Source organism: Corythoichthys intestinalis, chromosome 12 (assembly GCF_030265065.1).
Source record: "Corythoichthys intestinalis isolate RoL2023-P3 chromosome 12, ASM3026506v1, whole genome shotgun sequence".
In the NCBI taxonomy this organism is placed as follows: Eukaryota; Metazoa; Chordata; class Actinopteri; order Syngnathiformes; family Syngnathidae; genus Corythoichthys; species Corythoichthys intestinalis.
The window spans coordinates 36,339,096-36,355,117 of NC_080406.1; the positions used below are offsets into that span (position 1 = coordinate 36,339,096).

Sequence of the window (16,022 nt, forward strand, 5' to 3'; positions counted from 1 at the left end):
TGTTTAAAATGATAATTCATTAAAGAAACATGCACTAAATCATTTTAGCCTCACCACTCAGCGATGCTCTTATGGGAGCGGATGACGGAGGTCTCGATGTCAATTGGGTGGTACCTCATTCCTCTCAGTTCAAGCGTCTCGTCAACAGAGCCCACCACGTAGAGGGCGTCGTGGCGCTCTGTGACATGTCCGCAAATAATATGTAACAGCCTACCTGACTTTCAATACACACTAAAACAAGTTGAGCACAAAGCTGAGACACACATGATCTTTAATACAGTGGTACCACTACTTATAAAACTAATTGTAGTTTCTTAACTTGAAAATTCTGTAAGTAGAGACGCCTTTTCCATGTAAATCCCCTAATCTGTTCCAAGCACCCCAAAATTCAGACATACATTTTTTATAATGCATCAGAACATGTCTCAAATACATGTTGCAATTAATATTATTGAACAATTCACATAAAATATGAATTGTGCCTAATGTAAAAAACCAAGAATAGACTAAAGAATAAAAGTTAATATACTCGTAAAGCAAGGGGCGAATGAAGACGACACTGGGATACAAACATACAATAGAGGTCCCTCTCAGTCAGGATGCCAGGAATGCTAGGCAATAGCTTCGACTGACTTTTGACCAAGCCTGGGTGTCTGTTTTAATGGTCCCGGCATGTGAGCAGTGAAGTTTGCCCCACCTTTTTAATAGGCTATGTTTTGGGGAGGCCATGAATAAGCATTATGAAAAGAATTGACTTAAATAATTAATTAATAAAACATATATATAAAGGGTGTAACGGTACATGTATTTGTACTGAACCGTTTCGGTACTTGGTCCTCGGTTCGGTACGGGGGCGTACCGAGCGAGTTTCTGAAGTAATATAAAGTGCTGTCAAATTTAGCGCGTTAACGGAGGGTAATTAATTTTTTGAATCAATCACGTTAAAATATTTGACGCATTTAATGCAAGTGCGGAATGCCCGCTCATGCTTCCCATAATCCCACTGTTAAATCCCCAGGACAGCTGCTAAGGGCGTAACATAAAACGAGCCACGCACACAAGTTGCAATCGGACACAAATTTATTCACACAAGTCGAACTCGCAATGAACAAAATGTACAAAATGCGGAAGAAGCTGGCTTCAGCGTAAACCCAGGCCAAAACAACAAACAAAATGAAACTACACTTGAACCCCACCCGCTAAGTAAACCCTGATCGTAAAAAAGAAAAACAATACAGCCACTACCCTGGCTTCTACACTAAACAAAACGGGTTGAACGAAAACGGCAGTTTACCTCTACTGCTGCGATGCGCTTATTTACAGCGGTGAACAAAAACGATCCAATAACGAATGAACACAAAATACCTCACTGAAAAAGCGGGAGTGTAACAAAATAGCGATCAAATGCACAGGTGAATGAATGGCGAGCAAACAGCTGGCGAGGAGGTACGCGGCACGTTTGCTGTCAAATGCAAAGTTGCGAACTCTGAGTGTTGACTGTAAAATAACAAGCGGTCAGATGACTTTTGTAAACGCTGCCTTTATTTGGTTAACAAGACTCAGCACAATACAACACACACGCAGGTATGCAAGCTCAAACAACGGCCTAATAGTATTACCCAGAGCCGTATTACCGTGTATCAGATTAGCTGCCGTAGAGCAAGTGTCGTTATTGCCGCAAATGTAAACAAAGCGCTGCATAATGGATACATGTCAGACAGCTGCTAGTTCGGGTGGCCCGTCAGCGGCAGTGACGTAGTCTGCCCGTCCGGCGTCAATCAGAGTACGCCACGTTGGGAGGGGAGGCAGCCAGCTGGCGGACGAGGTGATCAGATGACTGACAGTCTCAAAAAAGATAAAACAATTAAACGGCCAGGGCCGTCGCACCACTCAGAAGTGCAGTGAGCAGCGTGGGTAACGGTTAAATGTTAACATGGAAAAGGTTGGCCCTCTGGGTGGGGAATTCAAATAAAAAAAGAATATAGATGGAACAACTCTTCACTTCAGTGTTGCAACTGTTCAGTTTTGCACATAAGATATCTATCTTAAAGAAAAGGTCTTAGCCAAAGTTATTTTTATTTTGTTTTTCAAAATATCTACATTTCAGAATATTGTATTTTCTATTTTTGAGCAGAATTTTAGCTTTGTGTAGGCTAATGTTCCTATTGTTGAAAGCACAAAAGTGTAATAAACAACTAGCACATTTATATTTTGCATTTTGTTTTCTTACTGTACCGAAAATGAACCGAACCGTGACTTCAAAACCGAGGTACGTACCGAACCGAGATTTTTGTGTACCGTTACACCCCTAATATATATATATATATATATATATATATATATATATATATATATATATATATATATATATATATATATATATTTATATATATTTATATATATATATATATATATTTTTTTTTTTACATTTTTCAGTCTGTCATATTTTCTTTTTATTAAATACAAAATAAATGAGAGAAAAACACAAAAACAAAAAAAATATATATATCCCAAAAGGTAAAAAAAAATATACATACATACATATATATACAGTGGGGAGAACAAGTATTTGATACACAGTCAATAGGAAAACCCATTGGCAGTGTATCAAATACTTGTTCTCCCCACTGTATATACATATATACATACATATATATATATATATGTACATGTACATATATGTATATATATGTATATGTACATATATGTATACGTATATGTACACATATATATACATATATGTACATATACATATATACATATATGTACATATACATATATATGTACAGTATATATGTACATATACATATATATATATGTATATATATTTAATTTTAAATCTTATTTACTTTTTAGAATAAAATATGTTAAAATATTCCCTTTTTTTCTGTGGTCCGCAATTAAAGATATTTAAGTAAGTATTATAAAACAGATACTAATATGCATGTTTTTCTTTCTTTCTTTCTTTTTTTTTTTTTTTTAATTTGTTTATTAATTTATTTTTGTTAAATGGTAAATACAGTGGTACCTCTTCATACTAAATTAATTCAGTTCTGGAAGTAGTTTTTGTAACTTGAAAATTCTGTAAGTAGAGGCGCGTTTTCCATGTAAATGTGCTATTCCGTTCCAAGCCCCCCAAAATTCCAACATAAATCTTTTATAATGCATAGAAAGGCATCAAAACATGTAACAAACACATGTTACACTTAGGTTATTGCACAATAAACATAAATGAATCAGAGTTGTGCATAATGTTAAAAAAACAACAATAACAACATTAATAGAGTTAGGAATAAAAGTTAATACACTCATGTAAAGCTGTCAGAACACGAGGTGGGGCGAATGAAGAGGACGCTAGGATACACACAGTAGAGGTCCCTCTTAGCCAATTGGATGCCAGGAAAGCAAAGCAATAGCCAATAGTAGAGCAGCTATAAGTATGTTACCTTCAGTAAATTCTAGGAGCTGCGAGTACCAGCCATACTGTCAGTGCTTAATTTGTAAATCATAAGGTGCCGGAACGCAAAGTACATATGAGCGCAGGGATGACGAGACGGGCACAGGTCCCGTAACATACCCAGAACATGGTGCTGAAAACGACACACAAATGCCTACTTCCCATGCTGTCGGACTTACAAGCCTCAGTTTCAGATAATATCCATGGTATAAATATTATTACAACAATTTACAATTATTTAGGCTATAGTCTACACAGCATGGGCAATTGACCAAATAACCACAGGTGGGACTTATAGTACACAGTCAGCAATTAGTTTCTCAACAGGTCTAACTTGTAAAACAAAACAAAAAATCTGAGATTACAATAAATAACACAACTCTCCCATTATTATTATTTATCATAATAACAGGTGGGTGTGAGGAAGCTCTCTGATTGGTCAGTTGCCGTGCATTGACCACGATATGACATGGCTAGATGATTAATACATGGCTAGGGCCTCATCACCAAATGTATCAGTACGCCGTTATATTCATGCTTTGAGTCTGTGGTTTACAAACATATTTATCCGTTAATTCATTAAACTTCTATTATAATTTATTCCAATAACACAGTTAGAACTATTGTATAGGCCCATGTACAGTATATCCTGGCTGCTTGCTCCCCAGATGCCGCAAATTTTCAAAGGTTTTTTTGTCAGGGGCAAGATTTGTTGGTCCAGCTTTTCAGTGCATCAACAAATCTCCGACTCTTTCAAATTAAGTTTTTATAAACAACATTTGTTAGCGTCATCCCCAAGGGGCTGCTGTCCCGTTTCAGTGTGACCGGCATTGCCAATTTGGCGTAGAAGACGAAGTGGGCGAGCGTAAGGGGGAGAGACAGGGAGCGAAAAGGAGAGTTGCGTGGAAGCACAGTGTTGACTGGCTGACTGTCCCCCGCTGTTTTTTGTTTAGTTGATAAAAGTCTCCATGCAACAGCCATCCGAGGCGTCTCTGTGTTTTTATACACTACTTCCCCGAAGGAAGAACCGGACGTAGGAGGGACGACGAGCGAGCAATCACATATTATTATTATTATTATTATTTTCTATACACGAGAGGTGCCGGATTTGCCCAAATAAGTCCTGGAACACAGGGAGGCCAAAATCAAGAAGTGCCGGATCTTGTTCCGGCAGGATCCGGCACAAATTAACCACTGCATACTGTATTTTTGCCTTTTGTATCCTAAAATTTCTTTCTTAACTAGAGGCAATATTTTCCCGTTGAGGCGTGTCTTAACCTGAAAATTCTGTATGTAGAGACGTTCGTAAGAAGAGGCACCACTGTACTTTAACTGAAACTAGATAATTTACCACTGATCGAAGATGAGAGTCAACAGTAAGTAGTGGATCTTACCTCCGCTGGCGTCAGTCAACTCTGTGCGCCGCAGGAAACCCAAATAGCCCGTTCTTGCCCACACGGTGTGCGTGTCCCCAAAGCTTAGCTTGGTGTTAAAGTGGTCCGCGTGCAGCGCCTCCTCTCCGTAGACGGTGTAGTAGCCCGTCGCGTTGTGAGGACTGCTCACCCAGATCTAGTACAAATATGTGAAAAAACAGCATGAGTATTCGAGTATGTCGGCAATGTGTCAAGTTGCAGCTCACCTCTCCAAGATGAGAGTCTCCCAAAGGCCCCTTAGTTTCAGTGTTGGCGATAATCACTTTAACTCCAGGAAGGATCTGCAATCACAGCATGAGTAAGCTTTCTGTAGTGTTTCAATATATTTTTTGTGACGCTTTACCTTGCCGGATTCCATTAGTGGTAAACTGTGCGGAGACCCCCTCTCAACTAGACGAACTCTACAGAAGATAAACTCAATAAAAGGCTTTTTTTCCCCTAAATGTAGGTCTGGCATTGACGGCGATAGACGTCAAATCCATTTGGACAGGGAGAGGCTAGCAGCGAATGATCCCAGTCCAAATGGATTAGATGCCTATTGCCGTCAATGGCAGCCAATGACTCACCTGTCGTGTCGCAGAGCCCTCATGTCCACGTAAACTGTAGTGGGGTCCGGACCGGCTGTGCCCTACGGAACAACAAAGATGACAAATGAGCTTTCATTCAAGTTTGACGTCAATAGATGTGAATGGTTTGTTTCCATTAACACTTTAAAGCACATTCACTTATCTTGTTAGACAGGGGTATTTTAATGACGTGTCTTTATTCATTAAATGCCATTTGGAAATGAAAGACGTCCAGTCATGTGACTCTTTTCATCCTTCTGCTGTGAATTTAAAATGAGTTTGTCACTAGTAGATGTCCAATCCATTTGAAGTGGGAGGGTGGCCGCGACCAAATGTTCACTGCCACTTTCCCACTTCAAATGGACTGGACGTCTAGGCCATCAATGGCAGAATGAATCACATGGTTCTATAGCCCAAAATCTTAAGTTACTTTTTAAAAAGATACACTGAATACAGTACATACATATTGAACATAATACAGTGGTAACTCTACTTATGAAATTAATTAGTTCGGGAAGTAGTTACTTAACTTGAAAATTATTTAAGTAGAGATGCATTTTCCATGTAAAAGCCCTAATCCATTCCAAGCCCACACTGGTATTTTGGCCCATTCCTCCATGCAGATCTCCTCTAGAACAGTGGTGTTTTGGGGCTGTTGTTGGGCAACACAGGCTTTCAACTCCCTCCACAGATTTTCTATGGGGTTGAGATCTGGAGACTGGCTAGGCCACTCCAGGACCTTGAAATGTTTCTTACGAAGCCACTCCTTTGTTGCCCTGGCTGTGTTTTTGGGATCATTGTCATGCTGAAAGACCCAGCCACGTCTCATCTTCAATGCCCTTGCTGATGGAAGGAGATTTTCACTCAAAATCTCTCGATACATGGTCCCATTCATTTTTTCCTTTACACAGATCAGTCGTCCTGGTCCCTTTGCAGAAAAACAGCCCCAGAGCATGATGTTTCCACCCCCATGCTTCACAGTGGGTATGGTGTTCTTTGGAAGCAATTCAGTATTCTTTCTCCTTCAAACATGAGAACCTGTGTTTCTACCAAAGTGTTATATTTTGGTTTCATCTGACCATAACACATTCTTCCAGTCCTCTTCTGGATCATCCAAATGCTCTCCAGCAGACGGGCCTGGACGTGTACTTTCTTCAGCAGGGGGACACGTCTGGCAGTGAAGGATTTGAGTCCCTGGCGGCGCATTGTGTTACTGATAGTAGCCTTTGTTACCGTGGTCCGCGCTCTCTGTAGGTCATTCACTAGGTCCCCCTGTGTGGTTCTGGGATTTTTGCTCACTGTTCTTGTTATCATTTTGACGCCACGGGGTGAGGAGGGAATTGAAAGTCCGTTTTGCCCAACGACAGCCCCAAAACATCACTGCTCTAGAGGAGATCAGCATGGAGGAATGGGTCAAAATACCAGCAACAGTGTGTGAAACGCTTGTGAAGAGTGAAAACCTTTGGCCTTCGTTATTGCCAACAAAGGGTACATAACAAAGTATTGAGATGAACTTTTGGTATTGACCAAATACTTATTTTCCACCATGATTTGCAAATAAATTCTTTAAAAATCAAACAATGTGATTTTCTGTGTTTTTTTCCACATCCTGTCTCTCATGGTTGAAGTTTACACATGTTGACAATTACAGGCCTCTCTAATATTTTCAAGTGGGAGAACTTGCACAATTAGTGGTTGACTAAATACTTATTTGCCCCACTGTAAATCTTTTATAATGCATAAAAATGCATCAAAACATGTAACAAATATATATATTACAGTTAGATTATTGCACAATAAACATAAAATCTGAGTTGCGCATTATATAAAAAAACAAGACTAGAGTAAAGAATCACAGTTAATAAACTCATGTAAAGGTGTCGGAACTCGAGGGGCGAATGAATAGGATGCTGGGATACACACATAATCATACAGTAGAGGTTGTTCTTAGCTAACTGGACGTCAGGAATGCTAGGCAATAGCCAATTGCAGAGCAATTATAAGTATGTTACGCTCAGTCAACTCTGGGAGCTGCCAGTATCAGCCATACTGTATTTTTGCCTTTCCTATCTTGAAAATTCTTTCTTAACAAGAGGCCAAATTTTCCCATTGAGGCGTGTCTTAACCTGAAAATTCTATATGTAGAGATGCTCTTAAGTAGAGGTACCACTGTAATACATTTATATATTGCAACATACAAGTTTTCTTTAGGTGCAATTCATGAAACATTTTCACTGGGTTTATTGACGGGGACAAGTCACATGGTGAATTTACATTGGTGAAAATCACCACTATACGGTAATTTTCGGACTATAAGGCGCACCTGACTATAAGACACCATCCACCAAATTTGATACGAAAACGGCATTTGTTCAGAGATAAGCCGCACTGGAATACAAGCCGCAGCTGTCCTCACTGTATTTTGGGATATTTACACCAAAAGATATTAATTGATAAAACTTTATTTGACAGCGGCATCATAAGACCAAAGGAACCACCATGAATCATTGCTTCAAGAAGAACTGTTCCCTCGAGGGACATAGTCAACCTCTGCTGCCACCTGATGTCAACACTGTTGTCGTCCAACATGCCTCCTAACATGCATTGCAGCACTACAGATGTAAATAAAAATCAAAATTCATGTTCTGGTTAATCATTTCTTCAGTTAATGTTCCATTTGTTTCATTAGTTGCTAATTATTGTATTTGGTAACACTGTATTTGACAGTGGTGCTATAAGACTGTCATAAGACCACCATAATGATGACATGACACTGCCATGAGCATTAATGACTGCTTATGACAGATGTTATTTTGTGTCACCCGGCGAATTATCTCACTTTTGAATGGATGCAAAAGATCTGAGCTGGACATCAATGGAGTTAGTGACATAATTTGTCTGTCATAAGTGTTCATTAAAGCCCATGATAGTGTCATGCCATAATTATTACAGTCTTATGGCAGTGTTATGACGCTGCTGTCAAAAAAAGTGTTGCCTGTTAACCGAAATAAATCAACAAATAAGCCGCGCTTGACTTCAAGCCGCAGGATCCAACATGAGGGGAAAAAAGTAGCGTCTTATAGTCCGAAATTACGGTAATTTTATTTACAATGTCACGAGAATATATTGTTTTTTACCGTGATTATTTTTTTCAATTCATATTTGAAAATTTATTTATTCAATGTACACATTCTTCTCAACTTTAATGGCAAATTGCCTTATCAAAAATTTTAAATACAATTGCATTTACAATAATTCATTCTCATTACTATGTATTTTTCTTTCAGTATTTATAATTTGTAATTATTCTTATTACCTGTCTTTGCTAAATGCCTGAATAAATCACGTGGTTCTACTGATTAAGAGTGTTGTTGTGTAAGATGTCAATTTTGAGGGTATCATTACCCACTAGCGCTACTAAGACTAACAAATTACTAATCAGCTACAGTATAACGTGAAAAATAGAGATTTCCGATCAAGGAATTGCATAAATTGAATTTAGCAAATCATCTTTTTTGATCAATGGCTTTTGCTTTGGATTTTTCGTGAGAAAGTTCACTCCTCTGCCAGAGTTAATGCAAAGCACCAGTTAGCCATGAGGGCAAGTGAAAGCCAGCTGCAGGGTGAAAGCCAACACACACAAATAGAGCAGAGCACTAAGCTTAGCATTCATTCAGTATGGCATTGGCATCACTTACAGTTTCTAAAGATTAGGCCGTATCATCAACCCATGCCAAGCGCTTTTGTGTTCATGATCAACCAAAAAGACCAAACTGTGTGTGCAATGCGCTAATGGGAAATTGCTGTAACATTGATATGCTTGCAAGTATTTATTAATTCATTGGCTGCCATTGACGTCCAATCCATTTTGACTAGGAGGCACCGTCATCCCCTTAGCCTGGCAAGTCAGCCTGGCAAGTCAGCCTGACTTTCACCATGTACGATACCTTCCAAATCAGTCTGATGTAATGTGGTTTAGGCTTGATTTCATAATCGATGGTTGAGGTGGGGCTACCTAGCACGGACCGAATCAGATAGAATTCGGTCTGACTGTGCAAATCAGTCTGCATAGTTTGGTGTTCTTTCGCACTGAGCTTTGTACGAGCGAAAATAGGGCCATCGAGTCACCTACAGCAGCTTATTTGTCAGGAAAAAACATGAGAACGCACAACACTTAGTAAAACCCCCAGGAATGTAAAAATGATTCAAATTTGTTCCCCTTCAAAACGCATCACCAAGTCCCGTATCACCTGCTGTGATTTGTCGGTCCATATTGGACTGGAGATTAAATCCAATTGAAACCACAGAAGACCAGACGGTCATGCCATGTATTTTGTACTTGGTGAAAGTAAGGCTAACAGCCCCTCCAAATCAAAATGGATATAATGGATGTCCATCGCTGTCAATGGCTGTGAATGAATTAATGTAAAATACCTAGATCTACACATAAACATTCATTGACAAAACTGAATCAATTTTGGAATTGACTGACTCTACTATAAATTTGTCAAGGATAATTAGTAAATAGGGAAATGCCAATCACATATTTTTCATCCAAATCCATGTCAGAGACACATAATTTTAAGGATTTTCTCAATCTGGTACAGCGTGCGACAAGAAAAGCATTTTTTATTTGATCTTTTCTGCATTTGTTACTTTTAATTAAATAAATGACGGGGAAAAGGGCAAACCTTTTTTTAAAGATTAGATTTAAATAAAAACAAAGAAATAAACCGTAAATATTCCATTTAATTTTTAAATTCTTTTCATTAATTTTGATAAAAATGGTAGAGAAAAAAAACTATTCAACGATTTATTGACTACGGATATTTTACTTTTATTTTTTGAAAAGCATGAACTCTATGCACATGATTTACACCTGCAATCAAAAGTTTTGAGACACTTCACCATTTAGTCGGATGAGTCTCATTGTGGGTGTACTTTTGCGGGGCATACACTCTTGCTGTTACGTTACTGAAAACACTATGGTTTCACGATAGGAGAGTCATTCAACGCCCCATGTTGGACCAAATGGGAGGTTGCAAAGTCTTGGGATTTCCCATTAACGAACACAAGTCATTATATTTGCCTCCAAGTGCAAATCCCAGGTAATGTTTTGACAGGGTGCACACTTTACACTAGGAACCGTCCTCAACAGCCATGCGCCAGGCGTCCATGAAGGGCAGCCGATGCAAAGAGAATAGCAGACTTGGGCGCAAACTGGTTTGTGCAAAGATGGTACTGAAAGCTTATCACAAAAAACCATGAAGGGGCAAACACACACAGACTCACACGGATGAGAAAACAGCAACAGCCCCCCCAAATTGCAAACAACCACTCTTGTCTGACAGTACCTGCTCCACCAGTTTCCCTAACCTGTTGGGCTGACGGGACACAAAAATAAAAGACATTTTCATGTGTTTATGTTTACATGTGGACATACTCTCCAACACATATCATGCACAGAAAAACTAAAAGGGAGAATTCAAAGGTGAAAAGGAAACGAAAATGTTTGTACTCCCAGAACAATCACATTCAAACATTGGCACAGAGAGACAGTGACTTCATGAGGCAAACCTGCACAATCTAGTGATGCGTGCTGAGCGACGGATGCTTACCTGCAAACAGATGGCAACGTTCACCCTGCAGCCAAAGGTGGTGCTGACAGCACGCGCAGAAAGCCCGAGGTCCTTAAAGATTTTGGAGAACGACTGTGTGAGCGCGATGCGAGGACGCTCCTCTGCGACCACCATGCACGTGCGCACGCACGACAGGTTGACATTCCGCAACTGTACATGGGACAAAAAAAAAGTAGTGTATAAAGGCTTCAACTGATGGCAACAAAGTCCATGTATTATTTGGACAAATATCCATTTCAAAATTGAAATTGAACACAAATGAGAGATGTTAGCATTCTCCATGTAATGAAATGAAATCGCCCAAATTGCTTTGATTTAAAATTTTTCAATCTTTTGCTTTTACTAAAGAATATTATTTAAAAGAAAAAAAAACAAAAAAACAACAGGCTTTCAAGCGTAAATTTAACAAATTTTGGTGTGCGTGTCGTTGTTTGGGTTGCACTCGTAAACTATTTAATGCAGTTAAAGGGAGAGACAATGCGTTTATAATGTGCATCCCAGTGGAAATAATCTTTTTTAATAAACTGGTAGAAGGAAAAAAAAAATATACAAAATTTCACGTTTTCTATGTTTAAAGTGGAGAAAAACTTTAATGCAGTGGTACCTCTACATACGAAGTTAATTCGTTCCAGGACCTTGTTTGTAAGTCGAAATTGTCGTATGTCGAGCAGGATTTTCCCATAAGAATACATTATAATTCCATGAATTGGTTGCACTGCTTAAAAACCTACACTAAATCCTTAATAAATACTGCTATTACTATTGCAAATATCAATTACAAAGAGCAAAACAAATAAATTATGAATAAAAATCTGAATATAATAACAGCAATAACAATAATACCTGTAATAGTGTAACAAACCGGGTTCTAATTTGGCGAATGTGTTTGCATGTGGTAACTGAATGCATCGCGTGGCTGACGTGATAGAATGAGCCTATTTAGTTTCACTTTCTTTACTTGCTGTGGGGGACACTAGGTGTGCTGTGTTGCTCAAGTTGATAGAATAAATGATTAAAAACCTGACGAAGCTGGCAATGTTACCACAATAATAATTGCCACCTTAACTTGTAAAGACTGGTGAACGGAGGAGGACCGTCATAGACCGTCTACAGCTGTATTGTTGAGCGAGCCATATCACGGATGCGCACCCCACGCTCACATCTATCTTCATGTCAATGGTAACGGTAAGAATCACCTTTTTTCCACCACCTGCACTAACATTGTTGGAACCCATGTCTATTTCTCTCACAAGAAAATCTGCCATGCATCCGTCTTGTGAGAAAACAAAGGAACTGCAGTGCTGTCATAGATCGTCATATTTAGAGCATGTAGTCGGATGTAGAAACAAATATCGAGTCAAATTTTACGTCGGGTGTCGAAGCGATCGTATGTCGAGGTACCACTGTACAAGCAATTATTTTCAGGAAGAGACAAGCCTCAGTTAGTTAGCCTTAGTACATTTTATCAATGCTGGGACTCTTTTAGCCAATAAAATAAGAGTATCCCAGATTGTGTTTTGTAATTAATCCCCATTATCCAGTGACGTGCGGTCAGGGGAGGCAGGTGAGGCAGAGCCTCACCTGTCATCATGACAAAAAAAAAAAAAAATAGCATCAAATTTATATTAATATTTGTCCATTGCTCTTTATTTATGACTCATTTCAAACATTTTTTATAGTCAAAATCGCTGAATTTGCCTATTTCCTGTTCAAATAAAGAAATGAAACGAGAGGTGCGGCAGCAATGAGTAAAGCCTCACCTCTGATTGCGCAATCCTTAACAAACTGGGTTGATACATGGAATTGGAGCGTGCTGGTTGCCGTACATCTGCATGTCGCCATTATAATGTTTCCAGATACGTTTATTTGACCTGATTTTCCTCAGTCTGGCTAATGTCTTTAACCCTTAAAGTTTAATGTTTGTTAGCGACATATTTAGTTTTGCTGATGGGAAATAAAACCGCAGTGAAAAGACACAGGCTGCGGCAGATAGTACTCTGCCGCACTGCAAGGGGGCGTACGTGAAACTGGACTTTCCGTTAAAAGTGGATGCGGTTAACACAACGCCGGTGTTGTCCGGAGCTAAAAGGTTTGCTTCAAACTACGGGACCGAGGATAACTCGCGCTTTTCAAACGGACTGGTACACCCGAAAAGACTGTCTATGTGGCTGTCCTTCGAAAAATCGCCTTTGCTGCTTTCCCTGCCTTTTCTTCTCAACTTGTGCCAATGTCTGGACTAACACGAGATATTGTGACATTAAAAAACTACCACGAAGCCTCAGCAAACATGAGAGCTCGACCACTCACATTCAAAGCCTGTTTGCTTTAAAAACTTTTGGAAGCTCAAGGATCGATTTGGCTTTGACGAACAGCGGAAGCTCAACGGTAGCATCCTCAAAAGCTAAGGTAAAGAAAAAGAGTTTGAAAGACCTCATTAATGCAACCTGCATCCTAGCTAAACAGGAGTTAACATTTGGTGGTAACGATGAGCGTGTAGCTCTTCTAAAAGTGGCATATATGTAGAACGATTACATGGTTTTGCTGAGAAAGATGAAAGGTTAGCTAGACATTTGGACACATCCACTGTGTTTTCTGGCTTGTCAAATAGAACATAGAACGATCTAATTGAAGCAATCCTCTCCATTGAGGCGGAGAGATTTTTTTTTTTTTAAAGTAAAGGAAAATAAGGAGGACTTTTACTAAAAGGGCGTAGGTTTGCATAGGGACGGTAGGGACATAACACTACCAACTTTTCAGCATGCTAAAATTGTCCCCACCAACTTTTAAGCAACCTTACCTTTTTTGCATGATATAATGTTCAGTTATATAGAGAATTTAGATCTTTCAATAGTTCCGTATGTTGTAAGGATAGAATTGACCCTACCATTATTAAGTGAATTATTTTCACTATGTTTATGTTTGCTAATAAAAACCAGACATTTATTCAGGAAGTTTTCAAAATGTTTCTTTAGTATTTTTTGAAAACAAAGGTTTGAATTGAACAGTGTATCATCTAATGCACGTAAAAGTTATTATCAGTAGATAAGGATTTATTTTGCATTGATCATTTTGCCAATTAATTAATTAAGTTCATATACATTAGAAATGTGGCCCTTTGCCCCCTTCATCCAATCTGTTTGGTCCAATTAATGTCCCGTCCCCAGCAAAAAGTGTACCTACATGCAGGTTATGCTGTTATATCGTCCCTACGAATGTTGAGACAAAACCTATGCCCTTCCAAAGTAACGCCGGTTTTTGTGGTGAAGGACAGGCGCAAGACCACAAACAGTTTTCATTTCAATCTTATTAAAATTTTTTTTTTAAAAAAGAGCTTGGACCAAGAAAAATACTGTACAATAGAATATTTAAAAACTAAATTTTGGCCTTAAATAAAATATTATTTTTCTTTTCACACTTTTTGTTTAGCAATCTGTAATAAATTGATTAAAGTTTCAGAATTAAAAGTTTTAAAAACAACTGAATATTTCACTAAAGGTCAGAATTGAATTCTGTGGTTTTGTACACCACTCTTTACTCTCATTTATGTTGCATTAATTATAGAATGGTGACGGCCAACACATTGAGGGTGTAGAGCAAATGCATGTTATTTTCTTACTTTTACGTATCGATAATATGTACCGTGTGTGCCTGTTTTGTGAAGAATGCTGATGAGATATGAAATAACCAGTAGCCAATTGAATAAGCTACCCTTTTTGGTTTATATATTTGGAAATCTGACACTAAAGGAGTCAGTGCCTCACCAACCATGAACCTCACCGCACGTCACTGCCATTATCACATACAGGTAGTCCCCGGGTTACGATCGACCCGACTTACGTGATTTCGACTTTACGACGCCAGAGTTTTTTTTTTTTTTAATGCTGCCATGTCTTGTTGACTTTTGTTTTGTGATGCATGCTTTTATCTTGGCGCAGGAAGCATAGAACAAGCGCATGCACAGACGCGCTGCCCACCCCCCGCACACATACAGCAGCCGAGTGACAGGCGTTTACAGCCTGCGCACACATTTGTCGCTTGTGAAGCATCCATATGTGACAGCTGTATATAACGCCTTTTGTACTATTAATTGTGTGTTTTCAATAGTGGTCGAATACTTGGGGCGAGTTTGCGTAGGTCAAACAGTCGCTGCTAACCCTCCAAGGCAAATGAGTTTGGACATCTATCACAGTCAATGGCAGCAAAAGAGTTGAGTCCATTGTTAATCTCCTTAATAGTCACTTACCCGCAATGCTTCCGTCTGCGAGCCCAGGCCTTTTGTGCACATTTCCATAACTGAGTAGGAACAGAAGGTAACGCGTACTTTGTACTGGCTGACTGCCGCCAGCCACACCGATACATTGCTTTCCAGCTCTAGAGGGGGAACCAAGATGGACTGGTGGCCAGAGTACACACTGTAAATCACCAACATATGAAATTGGTAGAAGTTACATTTTTCAAGTTAGAAGTGCCAAAACTTAAATTATAAAAACTGCGATAGCAGTCCATCAATTGCTGTCAATGGCAGTGAATCAGCTAATGAGCTGACACAAAAATAAATGATAAGATGTATGAACAAGACACACCTGCACAGGCACCAGAGTGCAAATCCCAGGCCACAATAAGGGTCCAGACAGATGGCTATCTGGCGGGAAGGGTAGAGCTCACACTGCAGTTTGATGGAGCGGCACAAGGCACCGGTGGCCGCATGGGACATCTATGGCATGGGAAATATTCAATATCAATCCAGCAAAATCAGAAAGAACAACTCTTAATATCTATGTACACACCTTGACTCCTGCCAGGATGCCTGTGGTGGAAACGCTAAAGTCCAAGTAGGCTAACATCTCCGGGGTTGGAGGCTTATAGATCTGAGGACTTTTTTTCCTGGGGAGGTCATCTGAATGGATAGATGAGACGAAAAACCAAG

The 16,022-nt window shown here is 39.2% G+C and overlaps 1 protein-coding gene across 4 annotated transcripts in view; it reads right to left on the bottom strand.

Annotated features, from left to right (window-relative positions):
• The window catches only part of dip2a (disco-interacting protein 2 homolog A), a 100,528-nt gene that overhangs the window by 4,486 nt on the left and 80,020 nt on the right, over nucleotides 1–16,022 (bottom strand). For 2 of the 4 annotated variants that reach the window (XM_057851735.1, XM_057851737.1), the window contains 10 exons: nucleotides 15,883–15,992; nucleotides 15,679–15,809; nucleotides 15,339–15,507; nucleotides 11,075–11,245; nucleotides 10,811–10,840; nucleotides 5,457–5,518; nucleotides 5,234–5,291; nucleotides 5,097–5,171; nucleotides 4,852–5,026; nucleotides 55–178 (listed from right to left, as the gene is read on the bottom strand). In XM_057851735.1, coding sequence (XP_057707718.1) covers nucleotides 55–178; nucleotides 4,852–5,026; nucleotides 5,097–5,171; nucleotides 5,234–5,291; nucleotides 5,457–5,518; nucleotides 10,811–10,840; nucleotides 11,075–11,245; nucleotides 15,339–15,507; nucleotides 15,679–15,809; nucleotides 15,883–15,992 — 1,105 coding nt within the window. The remainder of the gene's footprint in view (nucleotides 1–54; nucleotides 179–4,851; nucleotides 5,027–5,096; nucleotides 5,172–5,233; nucleotides 5,292–5,456; nucleotides 5,519–10,810; nucleotides 10,841–11,074; nucleotides 11,246–15,338; nucleotides 15,508–15,678; nucleotides 15,810–15,882; nucleotides 15,993–16,022) is intronic. The other 2 variants (XM_057851736.1, XM_057851738.1) reach the window with 1 other exon arrangement.